This window comes from Heteronotia binoei, chromosome 21 (assembly GCF_032191835.1).
Source record: "Heteronotia binoei isolate CCM8104 ecotype False Entrance Well chromosome 21, APGP_CSIRO_Hbin_v1, whole genome shotgun sequence".
Lineage (NCBI taxonomy): Eukaryota > Metazoa > Chordata > Lepidosauria > Squamata > Gekkonidae > Heteronotia > Heteronotia binoei.
In genome coordinates, this window is record NC_083243.1 from 15,467,347 (window position 1) to 15,494,754 (window position 27,408).

At 49.4% G+C, this 27,408-nt stretch overlaps 2 protein-coding genes across 2 annotated transcripts; one reads left to right on the forward strand and one right to left on the reverse strand.

Moving 5' to 3' along the window:
- Window positions 1-561: 561 nt before the first annotated feature.
- L3HYPDH (trans-L-3-hydroxyproline dehydratase) lies at window positions 562-11,910 on the reverse strand. The gene is made up of 5 exons (XM_060261736.1): window positions 11,337-11,910; window positions 5,570-5,739; window positions 3,964-4,086; window positions 2,649-2,786; window positions 562-1,508 (listed from the first exon to the last, which is right to left on the reverse strand). The coding sequence occupies exons 1-5, from the start codon at window positions 11,908-11,910 to the stop codon at window positions 1,383-1,385; spliced, it is 1,131 nt and encodes a 376-aa protein (XP_060117719.1). The 3' UTR covers window positions 562-1,382.
- Window positions 11,911-13,966: 2,056 nt separating this feature from the next.
- Window positions 13,967-27,280, forward strand: JKAMP (JNK1/MAPK8 associated membrane protein). The gene is made up of 7 exons (XM_060261737.1): window positions 13,967-14,222; window positions 16,392-16,480; window positions 17,097-17,251; window positions 18,350-18,556; window positions 21,487-21,668; window positions 24,527-24,603; window positions 26,512-27,280. Exons 1-7 carry the CDS (start codon window positions 14,216-14,218, stop codon window positions 26,728-26,730), a joined length of 936 nt encoding a protein of 311 aa, XP_060117720.1. The 5' UTR covers window positions 13,967-14,215; the 3' UTR covers window positions 26,731-27,280.
- Window positions 27,281-27,408: the final 128 nt, after the last annotated feature.

Genomic DNA, 27,408 nt, shown 5'->3' on the forward strand with positions numbered 1-27,408 from the left:
AGTTGTAGGCAAAAAAAAAACATCTGGAGAGCTACCGTTGGCCACCCCTGCTCTAGGGGACTTTTTTAATGGGGCTGGACTGGCTAATTTTCAATCAAATGACAACAACGTTGTAGGGAAGTCGGCAGGGCGGCCAATAGGCAGTGGAGTCTGTGATCTGAGGAAGGGAAAGGAGATTGTAGGCCGCTCTGAGACTCTGTCCTTGGAAGGGCAGCTGCTGTGAGAGCCCTCTCAGCCCCACCCACCTCACAGGGTGTCTGTTGTGGGGGAGGAAGGGAAAGGAGATCGTAGGCTGCTCTGAGACTCTGTCCTTGGAAGGGCAGCTGCTGTGAGAGCCCTCTCCAGCCCCACCCACCTCACAGGGTGTCTGTTGTGGGGGAGGAAGGGAAAGGAGATTGTAGGCCGCTCTGAGACTCTGTCCTTGGAAGGGCAGCTGCTGTGAGAGTCCCCTCAGCCTCACCCACCTCACAGGGTGTCCATTGTGGGGGAAGAAGATAAAGGGGACTGTAAGCTGCTCTGAGACTCTGCGATTCAGAGTAGGGGGCGGGATATTAATCCAATATCATCATCATCATATTTATTTAAATATTTTAAAAACAAATTCTTGCGTGGCGCAAAAAAGGTTACAGGGGAGCTCGTGCTGCCTGTCCACTAAAGATCCCACAAATGTCAAGCCAGCTGGACCAAGAAGCCCAATTCTACAGGCCCCTGAACGAGATGTCCTCAGCCATCCTAGCTGGAAGGGCTACTGAGTGGGAACAGGCCCAGTCCCTCCGGTGAGGGATGGAAGGAGGAGCAATCCCTCCGGGCCATGATTGGCTCATGCTGGCCAGGAGCCGCCTCCCCGTTGTCTGGGAAACTGTTCATGGGAGATAAAACACGCCTGGGAGCCTTAAAAAGCTGGCCTTGCTTATTCCAATTCCCAAATAAACCTGGATTTCCAAAAGTCCTGGACACAGCAGCAGATATCCAAAAATACTGGATAAGGTGTTTTTCAGGTATACATTTGGACCAGATACATCCAAGTACATGTCCCTGCCTATAACAATAATCGGGCATGCATTAGTTAAGCGTCCATGTTTAACCAATTTCATGTACATTACCTTAGTAACACTTACAACAACCCTGTAAGGTAAGTCAGCAGGATTAGTCCCCCATTGCAGATGGGCAGGCTGAGAGGCTGGAGTTAGCTTAAGGCCACTGAAGGAGGACATGATGGCAGACGAAATCTCAACAGGAGACTTGGTGAGTGACAGCTCAGTCGCCAGGTTATAACCCCATTATGCAGGGTCGAAGCCCTTCCGAAAACATTTCCATGAAATTTAAGGCAAATCAAACCACCCTTTTCGATCAAGGTTTCTAGAAAGCCTGAAACCAAAAAATTATTTAAGAAGAAACCCGTATTTCAGAGGGTCATTCTCCTCCAGAGTGAAGATTGACGTTCCAGTATAAAAGGATTCTCCGGAGACTTCGACTATAACGGCGTTGTGGTCACCGCTTTTCGTTTCCTGAGTTAGAAGGGGGAGAAAAAGACGCCGATTGAGCAGGGGAAAAGAGATTAATAATAGTTGGTTTACTGTGGCAAAAGTTTTGACAAGCAAGATCAATACTCCCTCTAAGCTGCGGAATCTTGTGAGCAAAAATTCCACTTTGTGAGCTACTGGCATTAAAGTTGTGAGCTGCTGCATCAATTAGCTTGCTCTGGGGCCATTTCTCCGGAGCTAAGACAAAACTGTGTGAGCTGGAGGCTAAAAAACGGTGAGCTAGCTCATACTAACTCAGCTTAGAGGGAACACTGAGCAAGATATACTACGTATGGGTGAGTGTTAAATGCTGTTCAAGTCGCTTCCAACTTATGGCAAACCTAAGAATTGATAACCCCCGAAACACACTATTAACAGCCATGCTCAGGTCTTGCAACCTGAGGGCCTTTGTGGCTTCCTTGACGGAGTTCATTCATCTCATGTTGGGTCTCCCTCAGCTTCAAGCCTCAGCATCTCCTTCATAAGAACATAAGAGAAGCCATGTTGGATCACGCCAATGTCCCATCCAGTCCAACACTCTGTGTCACATAAGAACGTAAGAGAAGCCATGTTGGATCATGCCAATGGCCCATCCAGTCCAACACTGTCACACAGCGGCTAAAACCCAGGTGCTATCAGGAGGTCCATAAGTGGGGCCAAGACACTAGAAGCCCTCCCACTGTTACCCTTCCCCCAAGCACCAAGGATACAGAGCATCACTGCCCCAGGCAGAGAGTTCCATCTAGACCTTAAGAACATAAAGAGAAGCCATGTTGGATTAGGCCAATGGCCCATCCAGTCCAACACTCGTGTCACACAGTGGCCAAAAAACCAGGTGCCATCAGGAGGTCCACCAGTGGGGCCAGGGCACTAGAAGCCCTCCCACTGTTGCCCCCCCCCCCCGCCAAGCACCAAGAATACAGAGTGTCACTGCCCCAGGCAGAGAGTTCCATCAATACCCTGTGGCTTCACGACACAAGCAGATGGACAAAGACAGGACCTGCTCAGTTGGGGATGCTGAGAGGCCTGAGCACTCGGCTCAGCAGTCCTCAAAGCAAAACCACCTTCCGGTCCATCAGTTTCAATGGTAGAAAGGCAAAACTGTTCTACAGGGTCCCAGCTTACCTTCACCGCTTTCCCAGTGAACAAGGAGCCCGTTGTGCTGCTTCTGAAAGTCCTGGTCTGGCCCAGCTGAACGAGTCCTTTATGGTATTGTAAGGCAATGCGGGCCGTCACCCCTGACCCAGTAGGGCTTCGGTCGACCTGGTTCAGAAAGGGAGAACACGCTGAGTTTCAACATTCTGCGTAACCCAAAAGTCAAGCCCCAGCCACTGAAAATCAGTATTCCAGATGGATGATATATCATGGAATGCTCCCATCACTCTGGCACACTTCTGTTCAGAACTACGTGCCAAGCAGGTGCTCTGGCACTGAGCCACGGCCCTACCCCACTCTTATTATCCAGGAATCCCTATAGCAAAGCAGAACTTCTCTTGGATCATTTGAACATATGAAGCTGCCTTCTACTGAATCAGACCCTGGGTCCATCAAAGTCAGTCTTGTCTACTCTGACTGGCAGCGGCTCTCCAGGGTTTCAAGCTGAGGTTTTTCATGCCCATTTGCATGGACCCTTTTTAGTTGGAGATGCCAGGGATTGAACCCGGGACCTTCTGTTTACCAAGCAGATGCTATACCACTGAGCCACAGCCCCATTCATGGCTCTCCAGGGTCTCAAGTTGAGGTTTTTCACGCCTACTTGCCTGGACCCTTTTTAGTTGGAAATACCGGGGATTGAACCCGGGACCTTCTGTTTACCAAGCAGATGCTCTACCACTGAGCCACCGTCCCTCCCTTACATATGAAGCTGCCTTCTACTGAATCAGACCCCCCTCAGTCCATCAAAGTCAGTATTGTCTACTCAGACTAGCAGCGGCTCTCCAGGGTTTCAAGCTGAGGTTTTTCATGCCTACTTGCCTGGAACTTTTTCAGTTGGAGACGCTGGGGACTGAACGTGGGACCTTCTGCTTACCAAGCAGATGCTCTACCACTGAGCCACAGCCCCATTCATGGCTCTACAGGGTCTCAAGCTGAGGTTTTTCACGCCTATTTGCCTGGTCCCTTTTTAGTTGGAGATGCCGGGGATTGAACCTGGGACCTTCTGTTTACCAAGCAGATGCTCTACCACTGAGCCACTGTCCCTCCCTTACATATGAAGCTGCCTTCTACTGAATCAGACCCTTGGTCCATCAAAGTCAGTATTGTCTACTCAGACTGGCAGCGACTCTCCAGGGTCTCAAGCTGGGGTTTTTCACACCTACTTGCCTGGACCCTTTTTAGTTGGAGATGCTGGGGATTGAACCCGGGACCTTCTGCTTACCAAGCAGATGTTCTATCACTGAGCCACCGTCTCTCCCCAAACGGGACCTCCTGTCTTACCTACCTGTGCATCTGCAAACACACAGATGTTGCTTGTCGGCTCATCACTAAAGGCGTCCTTTCCATCCGTCAGTATAGTTCCATAAATGAAGCTCATGTCTTTAATGAGAGGATGACAGACATTGAACTAAAGAGAAAACATTTTTTTTTAATGCTCTTGGTTAAAAATAGAATTAGACACGTGCAACGGTATGTCCCACCATGGTACATTTCCCTCGTCATTTAGATCTAAACAATTATACCACCACAATGCACTAAAGAAAAGAATCTACACCTATACAGAATAGTAACAGATCGGCATCAACTGAATAAACTACCCATCTTGAAGCTGGCCAAATACGATTGTGCAGTACTTTTCGGTTTGCTTCGAATTGCCATCTTACAGATCAGAGATTTGCTCTATAACTCTGTCTTTGTTTATAAAGTGCCCTATCAAGGTCTGCTTGATATTGGATTTATATCCCGCCCTCCACTCCGAAGAGTCTCAGAGCGGCTCACAATCTCCTTTACCTTCCTCCCCCACAACAGACACCCTGTGAGGTGGGTGGGGCTGGAGAGGGCTCTCCCAGCAGCTGCCCTTTCAAGGACAGAGTCTCAGAGCGGCCTACAATCTCCTTTCCCTTCCTCCCCCACAACAGACACCCTGTGAGGTAGATGAAGATATTGGATTTATATCCCGCCCTCCACTCCGAAGAGTCTCAGAGTGGCTCACAATCTCCTTTACCTTCCTCCCCCACAACAGACACCCTGTGAGGTGGGTGGGGCTGGAGAGGGCTCTCCCAGCAGCTGCCCTTTCAAGGACAGAGTCTCAGAGCGGCCTACAATCTCCTTTCCCTTCCTCCCCCACAACAGACACCCTGTGAGGTAGATGAAGATATTGGATTTATATCCTGCCCTCCACTCCGAAGAGTCTCAGAGTGGCTCACAATCTCCTTTACCTTCCTCCCCCACAACAGACACCCTGTGAGGTGGGTGGGGCTGGAGAGGGCTCTCCCAGCAGCTGCCCTTTCAAGGACAGAGTCTCAGAGCGGCCTACAATCTCCTTTCCCTTCCTCCCCCACAACAGACACCCTGTGAGGTAGATGAAGATATTGGATTTATATCCCGCCCTCCACTCCGAAGAGTCTCAGAGTGGCTCACAATCTCCTTTACCTTCCTCCCCCACAACAGACACCCTGTGAGGTGGGTGGGGCTGGAGAGGGCTCTCACAGCAGTTGCCCTTTCAAAGACAATCTCTGCCAGAGCTATGACTGACCCAAGGCCATTCCAGCAGGTGCAAGTGGAGGAGTGGGGAATCAAACCCGGTTCTCCCAGATAAGAGTCCGCACACTTAACCACTACACCAAACTGGCTCTGCTTGCGACAGAGAATTGTAGCCAAACTATAGGATCTTAGCGTACTGCTAACCAGGAAATCTAACAGACATGTTCTGAACCTTGTTGGTCTCCTGTGAATGTATTGTAAAGATTGGGTTCTAGCCATAAATAAGCCTCCAAACTGAAGAAAGACGGAGGAAACGTCTCGATAGCTAGAACAGACAACTGACAGGTTGTTATGAAAAAACTACACATCTTGATTAAGTTATGCAATAGGGGGAAGTCTGACGGTACCTGGGTCTTCACTGCTTCGGTTACCGCAGACGCTGCATCTACAAGATCCCTCATCCTTGAAAAACATACATCAAGGCCCAGCCTTTCAGCACTGAGAAATGCGTAAAAAGCGCCACCATACGCAACATCAACCACCACTTTTCCATAGCCAGAAACGTCGACCGTCAGATCTGAGAACAGAGCAAAGGACAATACCACTACGTTATTTTGTGCATTCTTGCCTCATGTTACTTGCACTTGATTTGCTCCAGAGTAGGCTCTGATATCCACTCCGTGGAGGACTCCTATTTGTGGATGTGTTTCTCCTTATGGTGGAGGTCAAGACACTTTGCAAACCACTCTGGAAACTAAGCAACTAAAGTCCTCCCCACACCCCAAAATGACTTTTCTTCGGTATCACCAGCATATTTCACTCAAGACTCTGGGCTCCGATGTGCTGGAGAGAGACCTGAGAAAAGTCACAGGTTGAATCAGAGAAAGTCACAGACTGAAGCCCAAACATTCCAGATAATTTTCACACAGCACAAATTTGACCCAACCCAAACAGCCTTAAGCATATTCCTTTGTCTTAGCCTCAGGCCACAGGGCTAACTGCAGCTGGGAGGGAACAGTTGCCATTGTGGAAAAGGCAGGAAATAAATTATTTGGTGATGCTTCCCTCACCAAATTACCATACCTGTACAATTCCTTCGAAGGTAAAAGAGGGAGAATCCAGCAACCAATCCTCACATCCTGTCTAGTTTGGCTCAAGTGAAATCTAAGTTAATCACAAGCAATGTTCCCTCTAAGCTGCAGAGTCTTGGGAGCAAAAATTCAGAGAGCCAGTTTGGTGTATTGATTAAGTGTGCGGACTCGTTATCTGGGAGAACCGGGTTTGATTCCCCACTCCTCCACTTGCAGCTTCTGGAATGGCCTTGGGTCCGCCATAGCTCTCACAGACTTGTTCTTCAAAGTGCAGCTTCTGGGAGAGCCCTCTCAGCCCCACCCACCTCACAGGGTGTCTGTTGTGGAGGGAGAAGATATAGGAGATTGTAAGCCACTCTGAGACGCTGAGTCAGAGAGAAGGACAGGGTATAAATCTGCAGTCGTCTTCTACTTTGTGAGCTACTGGCAATAAAGTTGAGAGCTACTGCATAAATTACTGTGCTCTGGGGTCATCCCTGCCTGAGCTAAGACAAAAATGTGTGAGCTGGAAACTAAAAATCTGTGAGCTAGCTCATGCCAACTCAGCCTAGAGGGAACGCTGATCACAAGTCATTTTCCCACGGGACTTAGTTATTATAGTTGGATCAAGAACTGTTAAAAGCAGATAGGTTTTGTTGTAAAAAGCACACGATATTCAGAGAAACGTTTCCTTCACGATTTGATTATTCAGTCTGGGGCTTAAAGTTTTAGGATGGCCTAAAACAACAAGTAAGTACAGTATAGTAAGCAGCATGCAGTGCCAGTTCTTCCTACAGCGCAGCACAAGGAGACTCCAGCATCCCAGTAGTTAAGAATTCTGAACACAACTCCGTACATGCATCTAGCACAATGCATAACTCACTAGACCACTTGGGAGAGCTGGTGTAGCACACAGAGGCATTCCTTCCAAGATGCAGAGTAACAGCCTGGGTAGCATTAGTCAAATCTCATCAACCTATGCCGGACAGAAAAGGAAAAAGGAAACTCACATTCCAGCAGTTTAGACAACTCCTTCCTTCCTTGCAAGAAGTAGACAGTGACAACGTATCAGCTGTATATCAGGTTAACTGTCCCGGCTTCCCACAAAAGATCCGCCGCTTAGTTAGGGTGCTAAGGATTAAGTTAAAGCTCTTTTAACATGCACACACCAGACGCAGCAGAAAGGAAGCTCAGGCAGCATAAATATTTAAGCCATGGCTCCCCAACGTTGGCGCCCGTGGGTGCCACTGTACCTGGCAAGTGTTTGTAGACAGCGGGGGGACCCAGATGGTGCTTTTCGATTGGCCACAGAAGACCTGTTTAGCTGTGCATATTTTTAATAAGTTCCTTCCAGCAGCAGCTGCTACCGCGGCACAAGGATCTTACTGCATGACTGAAGGTAAGCTGTGTATAGGCCTAATATGCAATAGGATTCATGTCTTGCATGCTGAAGATTTCATGCCAGTGAGATACATAGGTCAGAAAAATTCAGCTAAAAAGGAGCAAGCTAAAATTCAGCTAAAAAGGCGCAAGAAGAACAGAGAGATGCTTCAGGCTTGGCCACAAATTTGACAAGTTGGTAAAATGTGGTTTGGAACCTGTTACCGTTAGGTGGATCTGTAACCGGCTGAACATGAGGCATCAGTGTGATGCAGTGGCTAAAAAGGCAAATGCAATTTTGGGCTGCATCAACGGAAGTACAGTGTCCAGGTTACGTGATGTGATGGTATCGCTTTACTCTGCTCTGGGAAGACCTCACCTGGAGTATTGTATTCAGTTTTGGGCACCACATTTTAAGAAGGATATAGACAAGCTGCTGGAAGGGGTTCAGAGGAGGGCGACAAAGATGGTGAGGGGTCTGGAGACCAAGTCCTATGAGGAAAGGCTGAAGGAGCTGGGGATGTTTAGCCCGGAGAGGAGGCGGCTGAGAGGTGATAGGATCACCATCTTCAAGTCCTTGAAGGGCTGTCATTATAGAGGATGGTGCGGAATTGTTTTCTGTGGCCCCAGAAGGTAGGGCCAGAACCAATGGGTTGAAATTAAATCAAGAGTTTCTGGCTCAACATTAGGAAGAACTTCCTGACCATTAGAGCGATTCCTCAGTGGAACAGGCTTTCTTGGGAGGTGGTGGGCTCTCCGTCCTTGGAGGTTCTTGAACAGAGGCTAGATGGCCCTCTGAGAGCAATGAAGATTCTGTGAATTTAGGGGGAGGAGTTTGTGAGTTTCCTGCATTGTGCAGGGGGTTGGACTAGATGACCCTGGAGGTCCCTTCCAACTCTATGATTCTATTAAATAATCACAGAGGTAAGACCATGCCTGTAGTGGTAATTCAGGCTAGTGTACAGCAGAAGAGCCTAGTGAGTTATGGACAGAGCTGAAACTGGAGGTTTCTTCACAGCAGTGAAGGTAGCAGTAAGCACCAGCAGGAGAAATGAAAGTAGATGCTAATATGCAGATGGAAGGCGTATCACTTCATCAAGCTTCCATGCCCTTCCCCCTCCATACAGCACAGGATGCCTCACAAAGCGGTCCAGGAAGCTCTCCGGTGGGAAAGAAACACTGGGTTATTCTTGCTTAGCTTTCGGGGAACGCAAGAGCTACTGATGGCTCTACGTCCACTCCTTTCCAGCTTACTAGCAAACTTGGCCAATAGAAAAGCTGGAAACCAAAATGACAAGCCAAAACAGAAGGGGGATGTCCACTCATTCCCTGTCATATAACTGCCCTCTTTTTGACCCTGGCTTATATAGAGTGATTGACATTCTCACATTTTGACATATTACTGTTTTATTGCTTTCGCATGCTCATGCTATCCAGGTCAAAGGTTTGCTCAGTTTGTTAATTTTGCTATTCTGTCACTGGATCTCAAATTTGTGCCATTTTGCCTTCTAAGCCACTGCTTACCAGCTACACGTAGCTCTGCTCACTGCACCTGATTCCTTGGCTGATGAAGTGTGCTTGGAGCACACGAAAGCTCACGTTCTGAATAAAACTTTGTTGGTCTTAAAGGTGCACTCGACTCCTACTTTGTTCTACTGCTTCAGTTTATTTACTTTGTCTGTCTCCCACCTTTCTTCCTCACGGAGACCCAAAGCTGTACCTCTTTTGCCTCTCCTCCATCTTATCCTCACAGCCACCCTGCGAGGTAGGTTAGGCTGAGGGAGTGTAAGACTGGCCCAAGATCACCCTCCAAACTTCCAAGGCAGTGGGGGATTCAAGCCCCCAATCCCACCCCACCACACCAACCGTTTCATCAGGCTGGCTCCAGTCACTGGAAGCGTTTAAAATGTGAAGCAGCAGCTGAACCTGGAACTCACTGCTTGCCGCCTGAGGCAGAAAGGCCCATTCCACCATCCCATTCCCACCTCATTCAGCGCAAGCAGAAAACTTAACTTCACAAGGAAAGTGGGAGAGGAGAATCAGAACCTTCTTCCGGGCCATGTTAGTTTTTTCGCTGCGGGGAGCGTATTGACACCAAAGAGCACTTGCAGCTAGAAGAAGCACTTCTTCCATTTACAGCACATTCAACTCTCACCCGCCTTTTCCCTTCTAAGGTGCCAACCAGCTCTCTCAACTTTTGACGGTTCTCCCTCAGAAGCTGACCTTGGACAAGCCTTGCTCTTATGGTTGCCAACTTCCAGGTGGGGCCTGGAGACCTCCTAGAATTGCATCTGATCTCCCAAGTGCAGAGATCAGTTTGCCTGGATTTGGTTTGGGAGGGTGGGTTCTATGACATTTCCCACTGCAGAGCTCCTTCCCCTCTGTGCCTCCCCCCCCCCTTCCAGCAGTCTCCCTCGCAGCAGGGCTCTTGGCCACGCACACAGCAGAGGTCCATCAGTGGCTATTAGCCACAGGGTATCGATGGAACTCTCTGTCTGGGGCAGTGATGCTCTGTATTCTTGGTGCTTGGGGGGGGGCAATAGTGGGAGGACTTCTAGTGCCCTGGCCTCACTGCTGGACCTCCTGATGGCACCTGGGTTTTTGGCCACTGTGTGACACAGAGTGTTGTTCTGGATGGGCCACTGGCCTGATCCAACATGGCTTCTCTTATGTTCTTATGTCTGGGGCAGTGATGCTCTGTATTCTGGGTGCTTAGGGAGGCACAGTGGGAGGGCTTCTAGTGTCCTGGCCCCACTGATGGACCTCCTGACGGCACCTGGGTTTTTTGGCCACTGTGTGAACCAGAGTGTTGGACTGGATGGGCCATTGGCCTGATCCAACATGGCTTCTCTTATGTTCTTATTGCATATTAGGCCACATTCCCCTGATGCAGCCAATCCTCCAAGAGCTTACAGTAGACCCTGTAAGATCTCTGTAAGCTCTTGAGGGATTGGCTACATCAGGGGCATGTGGCCTAATATGCAAAGGAGTTTCTGCTACAACCCCCTCCCTTGCATGTTACTGTATTTCTTTGAGTCACCTGACAGCTCTTGACTGGACGACCGTTTCCACTGGTGGACTGGCCAGGGTGTCAGCTTGCCCGATAGCATTAGACAATAAGCATTAGACAATATGTTAAAAATGTTAATGGCCTTTTAGAAGCTTGAAAATTTAGTAGAAGTTCCAGTATTATTATTGTAATGCAACTTAAATTTACATTGTCTTTAGGGCTGCCAGCCTCCAGGTGGGGCCTGGGGATCTCCTGCTTTTACAACTGATCTCCAGCTGGCAGAGATCAACTCCCCTGGAGAAAATGCGATCTGTATTTACATTTAGTGTCTACAGTATACTGCCAGTAACATGTACAAGATATGTACACTCTAATTACTAAATATATATATATATTTATTTTGCAAAAGTTTTAATTGTACCTTTTCCCGCTTATATATATATATATTTAAAAATATATTTATTTCTGACAAAAATTAAACGATAGCCTTAAGATTTGTGGGTGGGCCCCCTATGTCTTCTGGCAACCAATGTTTTTAGACCCAGTCCGCCACTGACCGTTTCTGCTACCTATAATCAAATACCCTGCTAAATAACAAGGTGCACTGCGTTTAGGAGAAGAATCTCCCCCCCCCCCGTCCCAAATCATTCTCCAAAGGTACATGGCTTCTTTGATGTTCTGATATTCCGCAGCCCCTCCCTCCTTCCTTCCTACCTGTGGCGGCGGCGAAGGCGGGCACGCTGTGGAAGCGGACGCGGCTGCCGCTGCGCCGCCCATCCCAGGAGGCGAAGGCGACGACGGGCCCGCAGGGGCAGCGGATGGGGACTGGCACCTCCTCGGCGGCAGAGGGCGGCGGGCGGAGGAGGCCGTAGTCGAGGGCCAGGCGGCCCAGGCAGAGGACGGCGTGGCCGCACATGGAGCTGGCGCCTTGGTTGTGCACGAAGAGGGCGCCGGCGGCCGCCTCCTCCTCCTCCTCGCAGTCGTTCCCGCCGCGCACCAGCAGTGCCCCGTACATGTCGCGGTGGCCGCGGGGCTCGTGCATCAGCAGCCGCCGCAGGGCGTCCAGCTGGGAAGAGGCGAGGAGGCGGCGGCGCAGCTGCAAGACGGAGAGGCCTTTCCCCTCCTCCTCGGCCTCCTCCAGCCCCGGCAGGCCGCCCGGCAGCACCACCCGCAGTGGCTCGCCGCCCGCGTGCATCTCCACCGTGCGGATGAGTGGGCCGCCCGGCGCGCGCGGGGGCAACGGCAGCCAATCGGCGTCGCCCGGCCCGTCGCCCTGGCGCGCGGCCATCCCCGGAGACGCCCCCCCGAGCTCGGGAAGCCCCAAAGCGGCAGCGCAAGCGGAGGGAAAAGCGAGAGACCTCAGGATTGCCAAGTCCGACTCCAGAGATATACGGGGACTTTAGGGGTGGAGCCAGGAGCGAGGGTGTGGCAAGCACGGTTGGACTCCAGCCCAAAGAGTGTTCTGGCCCGTCACAGTTAAAGGGGCCGCGCTCCTTTTAAACGCCTTCCTAAAAAAAAACAACAGCACCCCAGATACACACGGATCCATTCTCCGCTATACCCTAGGGCAGGGGTGGCCAACGGTAGCTCCCCAGACTTTTTTTGCCTACAACTCCCATCAGCCCCAGCGATTGGCCATGCTGGCTCGGGCTGATGGGAGTTGTAGGCAAAAAAAACATCTGGAGAGCTACCGTTGGCTACCCCTGCCCAATGGGAATGGGTCTCCATAGAGAATAATAGAGCGCCCCGCGGACATTTCCCTTCCCCCACCCCCTGCGGGAAATCCCCCCAAAGTCCCGCCTGAGTAGGGTTGCCAAGTCCGACTCAAGACATATCCGGGGACTTTGGGGGCGGAGCCAGGAGACTTTAAGGGCGGAGCAAGGGCGTGACAAGCGAGATTGGACTCTGATTGGACACGATTGGCCCTCACGTTTAAAGGGACCACACCCCTTTTAAATGCCTTCCCTCCACTGGAAATAATGAAGGATAGGGGCATCTTCTTTGGGGGCTCATAGAATTGGACCCCATAGACCAATCTTTTTAAAACTTGGCGGGTATTTTGAAGAGAGACACTGGATGCTATGAGGAAAATTTGGGGCTACCTCAAAAAACAGCCCCAGATCAGTTCTCCATTATAGCCTATGGGAATCGGTCTCCCTAGGGAATAATGGAGTGCCCAGCAGGCATCCCGAACAGCGGCAGCAAAGGCAGACTTGGGAGGCCGCCTCCCCTTAAATGTTCTTCCACCAACCAAGAGGGCAGCCTCCCACAAGCCAGCGAAGAGCGGAGGCTGAAGCCAGAGGGGCGAAAGCGGCCAGCCTCACAGCCCCAACTGCCCTAACGGTCCCCGCCTAACGGTTTTTCCCTAACAGCAGTCCACGGGCTGCTAGGCGGCGATTGGCCAGACGGAGGGGCGTTGTCTAGCACACGATTGGTCGATGAGGCACGTGAGCGAGTGGGAGGGGGGAAATGGGTAGCTTCGCATAGAGAGGGAGCGACATAGACGTGATTCTGCATGACACTTCCGGTTAAAGCTCGAGCTTCCCACGCTCCACGGAGTGGCAGAGCGCAAAGAAACTGGAGGGCAAAACGTATTCGCTTGTGGAGGTTTGGGAGACTCCTAACTAACTAACCATGCAAAGTAGACTAATCGCGAGCTAACGGATTCCTATCCTTGTTCGGGAAGACTGCAGGCTAAAGGTCGTTTACCGGAAGTTAAGGTTGCGTGTCAAACTTCCCCAACCTCTACGGGAACATCCCTGTTGGTCTGAGGCAGATTTTTTGAGTCCAGTCAGGCACCTTGAAGGCCAACGAAAGGGTCTTCAGAATACCTGGAGAAGTCTGGGCGCGCACGAAAGCTCAGCGCCTAAATGAACTTTGGTTGGTCTTCAGGGTGCCTGACTGGAGCCAAACATCGGGTTGCGAGGCGAAATGACCAGTACGGCTAGAGGCGTGGCAGAAAACCACGCCCCCTCCTTACGTCCTCGTGTCTCTCCCAATAGGATTGCGGCCTTTCAGCCTCTCCTCCAATGGCGAACGCCCTTCAGTCAAGTAAAGCCCGCCCTCGTCGCGTGAAGGGGAACTGGAGAAGTTGTGAAGGAAGGCCGCGGCCTTCCGCTTAAGGCCTTCCCGTGAGGCGACTAAAAGGAAGGCGCTTTAACGTTACTAACAGGATTGAGCGCCGCCAAGGCCAGCCAATCTCTTCAGTACAGTAAAACAGCCCCCCTTTCTCCACCCGTGTAGCACACGGGCCAATCAGCGAACAGCTGGTGAATTGAACGGAAGTGACGCATTTCGTAAGCGACTGTTTGGGTACCGTGAAGGACCCGGATGGCCGCCTTGTCACTGACGGAGGATGGGTGAGTTTGGCTAACGGTCTTTTACCGTTTATCGGCGGCTCGTTTCTGTCGGGAGCGAGTCTGGCTGTCGCTGGGCTGCCTGTTTCCTCGCCGAGGAGGGCGGAGCTTTCTTGGCCTTTGGGGCCTTGACCCGCTTCCTGAAGCGAGGCGGGTTGCCAGCCTCCAGGTGGGCTCTGGAGACCTCCCGGAACCGCCGTTGAATTTTTCCCCAAGAGATCCGTTCCCTTGGAGCAAATGGCAGGTTTGGAGAATGGACGAGGTGGTGTTTTGACCCTGCTGAGCTTCCTCCCCTCCCAAGCTCTGCCCTCCCCTCGCTTCACCCCCTAAATCGCCGGGGATTTTCCAACCTGGATCTGGCAGCTTTATTCCAGGAAAAGTGTGGTGGGCGGTGGGGAAGAACTGAGCCCTGGGCCCAGTTGTGTTGCATTTGCTCCAGGGACGTTCAATAGCAACGGTGGGGGGGAGGGGAAGATGGCTCAGTGGCAGAGCCTCTGCTTGGCATGCAGAAGGTCTGGGATGGCGAGGGGTCTGGAGACCAAGTCCTGTGAGGAAAGGCTGAAGAAGCTGGGCATGTTTAAACTGGAGAGGAGGCGGCTGAGAGGTTTTCTTATAAATTGGTTAAATGACACGAGGAGGAGAAGAAGAGGAAGAGATAGACCTCCTGAGCCTATGAAGGAAGGATGAAGAAGCTGGGCATGTTTAGACTGGAGAGGAGGCGGCTGAGAGGTTTTCTTATAAATTGGCTAAATGACACGAGGAGGAGAAGAAGAGGAAGAGAGAGACCTCCTGTGCCTATGAAGGAAGGATGAAGAAGCTGGGCATGTTTAGACTGGAGAGGAGGCGGCTGAGAGGTTTTCTTATAAATTGGCTAAATGACACGAGGAGGAGGAGAAGAGGAAGAGACAGACCTCCTGTGCCTATGAAGGAAGGATGAAGAAGCTGGGCATGTTTAGACTGGAAAGGAGGCGGCTGAGAGGGGATATGATCACCATCTTCAAGTACTTGAAGGGCTGTCCTATAGAGGATTGTGTGGAATTGTTTTCTGCGGCCCCGGAAGGTAGGACCAGAACCAATGGGTTGAAATTAAATCAAAAGAGTTTCCGGCTCAACATTAGGAAGAACTTCCTGACCGTTACAGCGGTTCCTCAGTCGAACAGGCTTCCTCCTTGGGAGGTGGTGGGCTCTCCTTCCTTGGAGGTTTTTAAACAGAGGCTAGATGGCCATCTGACAGCAATGAGGATCCTGTGAATTTAGGGGGAGGTGTTTGTGAGTTTAGAGCAGTTCCTCAGTGGAACAGGCTTCCTCCTTGGGAAGTGGCGGGCTCTCCTTCGGTGGAGGTTTTGAAACAGAGGCTAGATGGCCATCTGACAACAATGAGGATCCTTTGAATTTAGGGGAAGGTATTTGTGAGTTTCCTGCATTGTACAGGGGGGTTGGACTAGACGACCCTGGAGGTCCCTTCCAACTCTATGATTCAATCCCTGGCATCTCCAGCATAAAAAAAATAGATCAGAGGGTGGCCAACAGTAGCTCTCCAGATGTTTTTTGCCTACAACTCCCATGCTGGCTGGGGCTGATGGGAGTTGTAGGCAAAAAAAATCTGGAGAGCTACCATTGGCCACCCCTGAAGACCCTGCACCTGCAGCTGGCAGCCTTAAGTAGACAGCGCTGACTTGGCTGGGCCAGTGGTCTGATTCGAGATAAGCCAGCTTCACCTGTTCATGGGCTTTGGAACTGATCTGCAGTGCTTCTCTAGTAGTGATATCTTTGCACCAGCCTTGTGAAGAATGGCAGGCCATGGGAAGCTCCCCCCCCCTCCTCCAGTTGAGGAATTTATTCTTTTTGTTCCAGTCATTAATTTGTCTGCGCTCCTGGTATAGCCTGATTTTGGAAGCTAACCAGGGTCGATACTTGGTTGGGGGGAACCCCTGAGAAATGCTCTGCAGAGGAAGATCATGGCAAAACCACCTCTGCTTCTCTGTTGCCTTGAAAGCCCCTCCTGGGGTCACCGTAAATCCGTTGCAACTTGATGGCACTTTATACACAGAGAGAGAGACACACAAACAGACTGTGGTCTATTGATGAGTCTTGGAAAGCGCCTTGTGTCCTCTTTTCTCTCCCTGCTTTTCTTGAGCTAATCCCTGGTTGTGCGGTGCTTGTTTCCTGTTTGTTAATATAGTCATTTATAGTTTTGATTTCTTCCCTGGCCCCTTTCAAGTCAGGATCATTTGACAGGGGTGTTGGTTGGGGGCAGTGGTTGATTGCGTTTTGGGGGCATGGTCCTTCATCACTGGAAGGCAGAGGCTTTGGCAGCAACTCAAACTAGACGTCCTTAAGTAAATGTTTACATTGGTGTTCCTTGGCACCTATAGGTAACTTTAGTTCTGGTTTCTTTTATATCTTGTGAAAGCTGTGGACATTCAACAAGCCTGCTTTGGGCTTTATTGTGGGAGAGCAGTAGCAATTGTCAATGGAACTGAAATCCATGGAGACTGTGGGGTAAGTACAGGCTTCTGAAAGCCTCCTGAGCATTTGAAATAGACTTAAGATTTTGGCATGAGAAGAATCCCATGGGCTCCATACAGAGATCTGTGGGAAACTTCCCTTGCAGGGCCAACCGGAGACATTTGCAGTGGTTTAAAAACTGATGCCTCCTTTGCGTGACGACATGTTAAAAGTATATTTTTGGCATGCCTTGCATGTAACATTCAGTTTAGTTTTGCTGTAGTGAATAAGGTGCAGCTTGTAAGTTTGTGCAAACCAATGTACTATAGTTTGTTGTGTATACGTATTTAATTTTGGGGGGAGGAGTGGTATGAGGATTCTATGGGCCCATTCTTATAGCACCAAAAGTGCTATAAACAAATCTAGCCATTGTTTAATATTTATCCTGTATACTGTTCTGTGAACAAATTACAGCAATTTCCTCAAACCTCCTGGATTCTAAAGGCCTCCGAGTATGAGTGACTTAAAAGAACTAGAGTGGTAAACTAAAAATATGCGCTTATATTTCTTTGCTGCCGAGCATCTTTTCCCCCCCAGTTTTTCTCTTTTCTAGAAAGCTTGTGTTTAGTAAAACATTTTGTCTAAAATGATCTCTGGTGAACCCCCCTAGGTGTGTCCCAGAGGACAGAGAACGGACGACCACAAAATCTGCCGGCCATGCGAGGGATCGCCAGAGCGCTACGACTGGCTCTATCTCGGCTTTATGGCGATGCTTCCTCTGATTTTGCATTGGTTCTTCATTGAGTGGTATTCAGGCAAAAAAAGGCAAGCACCGATTAAAATCAAATCTTGGTTTTCCTTCGATGAGAGACCCGACGTTATTTATGTATCTCCTCACTGGGGATGGGTTCTTTGGTTGCCATCCTGCTTTCATCCCGCTTTCAAAAATGCAAACCGCACTAATTTTTGGAAACAAAGTCTGGTTAGAACATAAGAGAAGCTATGCTGGATCAGGCTAGTGACCCATCCTATCCAACTCTCTGCGTCACACTCTGTCCAAAACCCAGGTGCCATCAGGTCCACCAGCAGTGCCCGAACTCCAGGAGCACTCCCATTTTTGCTCACAAGCACCAAGAAGACTGCCCCAGACAGAGTGCTCCATCTATACCTTGTGGCTGACAGCCATGGATGGACCTTGGCTCCATACTTTTATCCAGTCCCTTCTTGAAGTTGTCTGTGTTTTTAGCTACCACCTCTTCCTATAGCAGCGGGTTCCACATGTTAATTGTTCTTTGGGTGAAGAAAAACTTTGTGTTATCTGTTCTGAGCCTACTGCTCATTAATTTCATTGAGTGCTCATGAGCTATTGTACTGCGAGAAAGGGAGAAAAGTATCTTCCGTCTCTACCTTCTTCTCTGTCCTGTGTATGATTTTGTATATCTCTTATCATGTCACACATCAAGTCATTGCTTCTCCAAGCTAAAGAGCCCTAACCTCTTTTCATAAGGAGGGTGTTCCATTCCCATAATGGTTTTCATCTGTGTTATTGGCAAATGGGGCTTGAACATTTCAGGTTTGTTTGAAGCAAGGTTTCTGTAGTCTTGGAGGGGATGTGGGGATCAGGGTAAGGGAATCATTAGGATTTGGAAGGGGAGGTATTGTGTAATTGCTTTAATTGGTTCCTTAATGAGCGTATGATTACTCAAACAATTTGGCATAACTGTCACCTGGTGTGTTCGCATGCAGAATGGGTTATATTCTACTTTGCATCGCTAATAGCAGCCTCTTGTGCTGCAAAAGGCGCTGCCATTGGCTAAGCACGGCGGTAGGCCACAGCCCATTATCCTCAGGGTATTCAAAGGGAGAGGTTAGGAATTCCGTTTCGCTTCATTTGCAAGGCTGATTTTCCTTCCCTCCTTCCAGCTCCAGTGCCCTGTTCCAGCACCTGACAGCTTTAATCGAGTGCAGCGTGGCGGCGATTGTTACGCTGCTCGTGAGCGATCCTGTGGGCTCGCTGCAGATCCGGTCGTGCAAGGTGAAGATGCTGTCTGACTGGTACACCATGCTTTACAACCCGAGCCCGGACTACGTCACCACTATTCACTGCACCCACGAAGCTGTTTACCCTCTGTGAGTCTGCCTCCCCTCCTGCGGTCTTTGTAAAGTCAGCTACGCCTGTGACGCATTGTGGGTTTTGTGAATTGCACAGGAGCTGATCCTGGTCCCCAAACGGATCTTCCTGGCGCTTTGCTCCCCTGCTGATGACTTAACACTGCTGTAGCTTAGCTTATGTCTCAGTAGTCCGTCAGACCCAGAATTTTCTTCCAGGCCAGATCAGCCCAGGATAGGTCTCTCAGGTTAATTTTTTTTTGTTGCTTTCCCTCCCCTTTCCTGGAGTGGCTCACACAAACACCGTATTTTGACAATATAAAAAAGCAGGGCTTTTTTTTGTAGCAGGAACTTCTTTGCATATTAGGCCACACACCCCTGATGTAGCCAATCCTCCAAGAGCTTATGGGGCTCTTCGTACAGAGCTCTTAGTAATCCTCCTGTAAGCTCCAGGAGGGTTGGCTACATCAGGGGTGTGTGGCCTAACATGCATAAGAACGTAAGAGAAGCCACGTTGGATCAGGCCAATGGCCCATCCAGTCCAACACTCTGTATCACAGAGTGGCCAAAAATAAATATATATATACACACACACACACACACTGTGGCTAATAGCCAGTGATGGACCTCTGCTCCATATTTTTATCTAACCCCCTCTTGAAGCTGGCTATGCTTGTAGCCGCCGCCACTTCCTGGGGCAGTGAGTTCCACATGTTAATCACCCTTTGGGTGAAGAAGTACTTCCTTTTGTCCGTTTTAACCCAACTACTCAGCAATTTCATCGAATGCCCACGTGTTCTTGTATTGTGAGAAAGGGAGAAAAGGACTTCTTTCTCTACTTGCAAAGGAGTTCCTGCTACAAAAAAAGCCCTGCAAAAAAAGTATCTTCTTAGAAAAGACTCCATGCTTAGTGGAGAAGGCAAGGAATGTAAAAAGCTATTGGTTATTTACAGCCAGGGAGAGCAGCACTCTGCTTTAACTCGGCTACAGTCTCAACACACGCACAGCTTTAGTGAACCAACAAGATTCTTTTTGCCACAGAATGTGGGAGAATGATCTCACCTGAAACTTTTTAAAACCCAGGAATCTCAGCCTGTTGAAACAGGATCTGTTACAATAATACAGGTTTGGATGTATAAACCAAGTATATACAAAAAAGAATGCACCAGAAAATAAATTTAACATCCAAAGAGAGAATGTGGGACTGTTCTTCAGGAGCCCTGTAGAAAGGGAAGGGACAGTGGCTCAGGGGTAGAGCATCTGCTTGGTGAGCAGAAGGTCCCGGGTTCAATCCCCGGTATCTCCAACTCAAAAGGGTCCAGTCAAATAGGTATGAAAAACCTCAGCTTGAGACCCTGGAGAGCCACTGCCAGTCTGAGTGGACAATACTGACTTTGGTGGACCGAGGGCCTGATGCAGTAGAAGGCAGCTTCATATGTTCGTATGACAAAGCTCTATGCACAGATCAACGCAATCCATGCACAGAACTTTCTACAGGGCTCCAGGAAGCAGCATTTGTGAGAGAAAAGGCTGACGAAGGATCAAAACTGTGAGAAGTTCCAGAAGAACAATCCTTTATTCTCTCTTTGGATGTTTGGATTCCTTTGCAACAGTTTGCCTTATTGGGGGGTTCAGAGGAAAGATAGAAACAACATCGAGGCTATTTTAGCACAATTGACTGTATTGCGAATCGCATGGCATGGACATTTTGTTTCTGTACCTTGATTGAACTTTTGAGTTGTGTTAAAGCAGGGGAGGCCAGACTGTGGCTCAGGAGCCACATGTGGCTCTCTCAGATATCGTGTGGCTCTCGAACCCCCTACTGCCCCATCCACTGACTTGGAAAAGGCATTTCTCTTTCAGTCACTTCTCCAAGTCAAGCTAGCTGGTGGCTTGGAGGATGCATTTATAGTTAAAAAAAATTTTTTCCACCTCCACAATCTGTTTTCCTTCCTTCCTTCCTTCCTTCCTTCCTTCCTTCCTTCCTTCCTTCCTTCCTTCCTTCCTTCCTTCCTTCCTTCCTTCCTTCCTTCCTTCCTTCCTTCCTTCCTTCCTTCCTTCCTTCCTGCCTTCCTTCCTTCTCTCAAAATCTGATGTTTATTCTACGTGGCTCTTACATTAAACAAGTTTGGCCACCCTTTCGTTAAAGGAACAGACACAGCATTCCAGGAGAGCTGATACTGTGTGCTGAATTGTAATTTGATTCTTGCACAATATATGCATTAACACACACAAGGCGTGAATGTTACATTTATTTTCTGGTGCATTATTTTTTGTATGTACTTGGTTGAGACAGGGTCAGCGTGTCTCTTTGGGTATTTCCATTGATCTCCTCCTGGGGCCACCACAAGAGAGAGAATTCCACGCTGGACATCACTCTCTTGTGTAAAGAAGCATAAGTGGAAGGGGAGATGAAACTTGCACAGATTGTAATGCCTTATGGTGTAAATTCTCCAGGGATGGTGACCTGATTTTGCCAGGTGCCCAAGGAAGAGTGGATGGTGAGGAAGACGTAAGAACGTAAGAGAAGCCATGTTGGATCAGGCCAATGACCCATCCAGTCCAACACTCTGTGTCACACAGTGGCCAAAAAACCCAGGTGGCATCAGGAGGTCCAGCAGTGGGGCCAGGACACTAGAAGCCCTCCCACTGTGCCCCCCCAAGCACCAAGAAGACAGAGCATCACTGCCCCAGACAGAGAGTTCCAACAATACACTGTGGCTAATAGCCAGTGACGGACCTCTGCTCCATATGCTTATCCAATCCCCACTTGAAGCTGGCTGTGCTGTGTCAATTGGTGCTCCATAGCAGGGGCATGGCAGTGGATGTCAGAGTAGTGGCACGCGTCACTGCCTTGCGGGTGTCAGCTGTTTGAAGACATCAGCGTGCAGCTTTTGGCCTTGCACTCCTGTGCCCTAATACTTCCAACCACCCTTTTCCTTTTCTTGCAGATACACCATTGTGTTTATATATTACGCCTTCTGCCTAGTACTGATGATGCTGCTTCGGCCACTCTTGGTGAAGAAAATCGCTTGCGGGCTGGGGAAGTCTGATCGATTTAAGAGCATCTACGCAGCTCTCTACTTCTTCCCGATCCTTACGTTGCTTCAGGCAGTTGGAGGGGGCTTGCTGTGTAAGTCATCTTTCTTTCCCCCAGTGGGACAAGCATAGCCTGTTTGGCAATGGGCAAAGGAACAGGCTTTATGACATGTGCAATAGAAATCGCTGTAGGGCCTCCTCTGGACAGCCAAGCTGTTAGCTGGTCTCTATTTGGGAAAAGACTAATAATAACTGTATGGCATTGTGCATAGTATAGCTTGTGGCGGACCCGGCCCGATTCTGCCTTCAGACCCGGTTCCGCTGAAGCAGAGAAATAACGAAGTCCACACACATTGCTGGTATGAAACGAGATTTACTTTGATACCGAGGCAGAACTTAGCCGGCCATGGGCCTCCAAAATGACTAAGTTAAAGTTATTTTACACACAGTCCGTTTTTATTCACACCCAAAACAAGCAGGCAGCCCCCCCAAGCTTATCTGACTCAACATTCCCCACCCCCTTGCTCTCCTTCTAGTATTTTTCCATACTTCCTGTCTCCATGCATTATCAGTTCTTGCAAGAAGCTTCTCAGTGAGGCCTCTTTGTGCTATCCAGTACACATCTGTGAATCCACACCCACTGAAGGCTGTCTGCTTCTAACGAACATTGCATCAGACAACCTCTTTTGGAAGGCAAAAGCATGCTTTCGTTCATTATTATAGGGGTATTCAATCATTATTCAGGGGTCCCCCTTCACCGCCAACTCCCTTTTGAGTTGCCAACTCCTGAAGGGAGCTAATCTTCTTCCCGCCACTAGGGTGCGCTGCCACCACCTGTTCAATTTAGGGGTTCCTGACGGAGAGGAATAGGACTCCCAATCCCCCTTCCTGCCAGTTCTGCAGCCTGGCCTCAAGGTCCTTTGCCAACCCAGCACCTGGTTATGACACAGACCAAAGTCCTTCTTTGGGAGACCCCTGGAGGATTGGCACCCTTGCCAACTGCATGCCTTCCCCCTTCCCTGGACTCCCCTCTTGCAGTAGCGTGATCTAGGGCAGTTGGGGAAACTATGTGGTACAGAGGGAGTACCTTTTAACAAGACAAAACATTTATTTAAAATTTATAACTATATGCAGGCATTATAAAATTGTGAACAGAAGAACTAATTCAAACTAGGGGAAAATGCTCCTTCTTTCCCTACTGTACAACTGGCCCTGATCATACCATCCAGAATGACTCAACAGTCTCCAGGACCCAAATCAAACTGCCTTTCCCTCCCAAAATCTATATAATATAATACCCAGTCCCCGCCCAGGAACTGGTTTTGCCTCCTGCAGCCTTCTGGGAGACCAGCCTGAAAGACTTCCTGTCTCTCTAGGAGGCCTCCTCAGAAGTGCTGCTTCCAGACAGGAGGGAAGGGGGAAGGAGGAATAGACTAGGCCAAAGCCTTGCCTAGAGTTTAATAGACTCCTCTAGCCAACTCCCAGACAAGCACAGGCCTAAAAGGGTGTTTCTCCACATAGTTCCTAAGATTGTTTTGGCTGCCCAAAGTTAAAATCATAGAGTTGGAAGGGATCTCCAGGGTCATCTAGTCTAACCCCCAGCACAATGCAGGAAATTCACAAATAACACCCCCTATATATACACCCAGTAGATGCAAAATAAAAAAAACAACCCTTCTATGATCTCTGGGGAAACCGGCCTGGAGAAGAATTGCTGCCAGACGCCAAAGTGACGATTGGCATTTTCTTGGGCGTGTAAGAAAGGGCCATGAGAACGAAGCATTGATTCAGCCCTTTCTGCCTTTCCTCTCATAACCTTCCTAAGTTCAGAGAATCAGCATTGCTGAGAAATGACCATCCGGTCTGTTTAAAAACCTCCAAAGGAGGAGAGGCCACCATCTCCCGAGGAAGTCTGTTCCACTGAGGAACTGCTCTTTCAGGAGGTTCTTCCTACTATTTAGTAGAAAACTCTTCTGATTTAATTTCACCCCATTGGTTCTGGTCCAGCCTTCTGGGACAACAGAAAACAACTCTGCGCTATCCTCTATATGACAGCTCTTCAAAGACTTGAATATGGTGATCGTATCACCTTTCGGTCATCCCCTCTCCAGGCTAAACATATCCAGCTCCTTTAGGCTTGCCACTCCCCAGGTCCCAGTGAGGGTTCTTCCGCTTTCCCAGGCTCCTTCCCGCCCCCAGTCACCTGGTCGGCAGGGGGAAGCCCCGCCCCCACAGCCCCCATGTGACTTTCCACCTCCGGAGGCTTCAGTCCCTGATTGAAAGGCTTCCTCTTGGGATGGTGTGTCTGTGTTACTTTGAAGAAGTTGGCAGCAACTCGTGAGTAGAGAGGCCAATCCCTTGCTTCAGAGTCGCCAGAAACAGAGGGGGGGGGAACATCTGCTGAGCACTTCATTATTCCCTATGTGGAGATCGATTCTCATAGGGTATAATGGGGAATTGATCTGGAGATTTCGTGGGGAGCTGTTTTTTTGAGGTAGAGGCACCAAATTTTCAGTATAGTATTTAATGCCTCTCCCCAAAGTACCCCCCACCCAAGTTTCAAAACGATTGGACCAGGGGGTCCAATTCTGTGAGCCCCAAAAGAAGGTGCCCCTATCCTTTATTATTTCCTATGGAAGGAAGACATTTTAAAAAGTGTGCCGTCCCTTTAAATGTGATGGCCAGAACTCCCTTGGAGTTCAGTTATGCTTGTCACACCCTTGTTCCTGGCTCTGCCCCCCCCCCCCCCCGATGTCTCCTGGCTCCACCCCCAAAGTCCCCAGATATTTCTTGAACTGGACTTGGAAACCGTATCCTTCAGCCTTTCCTTGGTCTCGAGACTCACCATCTTCGTTGCCAGAGGCTAAAAAGCAGTGAGCTAGCTCACACTAACTCAGCTTATAGGGAACACTGGTTGTTACATCGAGGTAACTTGCTGCTGTTTTCTTCCAGACTATGCCTTCCCATACATCATCCTAGTGTTGTCTCTCGTCACCTTGGCTGTGTACATGTCAGCTTCTGAAGTCGAAGTAAGTAGAACACACCTGCTTTTAAAACCGCATTTGGGTCTTGAGCTAGAATTCAAAAGTTGAGAAGCAGGAAAGTAAAATGGAAATGGCCACAAACGTAGGCTCTGAAGAGGCAGGTTGTTGTTTGCCGTTTGGGACGAGAACATTGTAAGCCAAGAGAGAAGGCAGGATATAAATGTTTTTTACCAAGGAACAAAATATAGAGCGGCCTGTTCCATCTCTACCTACACCAGGGGTGGCTAAACTTGCTTAACATAAGAGCCACATGGAATAAACATTAGACGTTCGAGAGTTGCAAGACACGAATGCCAGATGTTTGAGAGCCGCAAGATTTGAGAACCGCAAGACAGGAAGGTAAATAGATAGGGGGAGGGAGATGGAAAGAAAGCAACTTTAACTTAAAATGCATTATCCAAGTTGTCGGCTGGCGTGGCTTGGCAAAGTGATTTAAAGAGACTTTAAATGCCTTCGCCAGGCTGGCTGACGTGGCGGTGAGGGCTTTGCCACACAGTATGTGTGAAAGAGCCACATGTGGCTCCTGAGCCACAGTTTGGCCACCCCTGACCTACACTGCGCCTCCTTAATTGTGCATTTTGTGCCAAATTAGGCTTTTTAGCCTATTATGTTTTAAGACTGGCTCAGTTCCAGCAGCCATTTTGCTGTGTAGATGGGGGAGATCTTCTTGTGTACAACACTGGGAAAGGGCTCACATCGATTGGCGTTCTGAGCAGCCGGCAGGGCAGGAGAGGGCCTGGGGGCGGGGAGAGAGTAAGGAGAGGGAGGAGCACCAGAAGCCTTTCATTTCCAAGGTGCTGTTCAGTCTGCTCAAGCAGCGGTTTATCTTGCCATGCAAAGACAGTCCCTTCCAGAGCACATGATGGTCGGTTGCCAGAAACGGTTTGCTGCTTCTCTTATGCCAGGGGTGGGGAACGTCTGTCCCGAGGGCCGTTTATGGTCCTCAACACCACTTTGTCTTGCCCTCGGGGATTGCTGAGCCGAGCCACGTGGTGGCCTCTACAAAAAAAAAAAAGCCCTGGAACTAGGCATTTGCCTAGGGTGGCGGGCCAAGGGGGGGGGGTGTTTGTGCCAAATGAGGCTCTCCCCGCATGACTTCAAATAGAAAAACAATTATTTGTATTAATTTTGCCCGCCTGAATCATTCTCCCTCGGCGGAGCGCTGTTTTTTAAGTGAATAATTTTGTACGGCCTGCGAACGATGTTATAAATATCCAAATGGCCCTTGGCAGAAAAAAAAAATGGTTCCCCACGCCTGTCTTATGCCCTGGGTGCTAGAGGGCAGCGAGGCAGACAATTCCCCCCGTCTCTCTTGCCCTGCTAACTGCTCTGAATGACGATGAACGTGCATACCCCACCTTCCCTAATTTTGGAGTTGTAAGGATCCACAAGATGGCTCCCATCCACGTAACGGAGAAGTATGTCTCTTGTTTTGGGTGGCTTTAAAACTCTGGGGATTTCCTTCTGTTCCTTTCGAATGCTTCAGCGGGTGAAGAATGAGCTCCCCCGGGAGATCCGGGCCTTGCAGGATCTACTTCAGTTCCGCAGGGCCTGTAAAACGGAGCTCTTTCGCCAGGCTTTCAGCTGAGGCAGCGGACATCACATGTTATTGGCCTCCCCTCTTTCATTCCATCCCAGTGCTGTAGGGCCTGCTGGACACGGACAACAGGCCATGTCCGTGAAGCAGAACCTGCCATTTTAGTCTCTACTGTTACTTTGTCATATTAGATTTGATATGTTTTAATTGGTTTTAACTACGGATTGTCTTTTCTGATGTCACCCGCCCGGAGCCCGTTCTGCGGGAAAGACGGGCAAAAATCAAATCAATAAATACAGAAAAGAATGAAAACCTTAAACACACTAACAAGAACGTTTCCTCTTCTGCCCTACAAGACTTTCAAGGATCTCCTCGTCAGGAAGAAGAGGCTGATCGTGCTCTTCAGCCACTGGGTGCTTCACGCCTATGGGATCGTCTCCATTTCCAAGCTGAACTACATTTCCCAAGATCTGCCTCTGCTCGCTCTGGTGCCCGCCCCAGCTCTTTTTTACTTGCTCACCGCCAAGTACACCGAGCCTTCCCGGATACTCTCGGAGGGAGCCAACGGACACTGACCTTAACCGATGCCAAACCACACAGGCAGCAGACTCTGTGATCTTTGGAGCAACTTGGGCCCTTCTGTGCTTCTCGTCTCAGAGACGTTGTTGGTTCTCTCTGGAACACTTCCCACATAATGCTTTTGGGGAGGGGGGGGGTCAGCAAGACCACAAAGCGGACTCTTCCGTCCACAAGCTACTGATGGACCACCCATTGCTGGGAACGTCTCACCAACAATAGGATCCAAAGGTCCTGTTGACTTCAGTGGGAAAGGATCGAGGCCTGCCTCTGTGCAAACGTCAGGGTCGTAGCTAGCAGGGGGCATGGAGGGAGGTGCCCCCTATAGAATCTGCAGGGGGTTGCTGCAGATTCTATAGGGGGCACTGCACTCCGTGCCCCGCTGCCGGCTGCGGCCCTGCCAAACATTCATGTGTGATGCGTGAATGCGAACCATTTTGTACTCTAGCCTTGGGAACATGGTCTGAATAACTTATTTATTTCACTGTACAGTATTGTAATCTCATCTTTATTAAAAGTAGTAAAATAAAGCTTCTGTGTTTATAACAACTCCCACGTCCTCCCAAATTCTTCCTTTCTAGATAAGAGAGCTCTGACGCAACACTCTTAATGGAAACCATCCCAATCGTTTTGGTTCGTTTGGCAGGGAAAGGAGGCGCTACACAACAATGTAAATA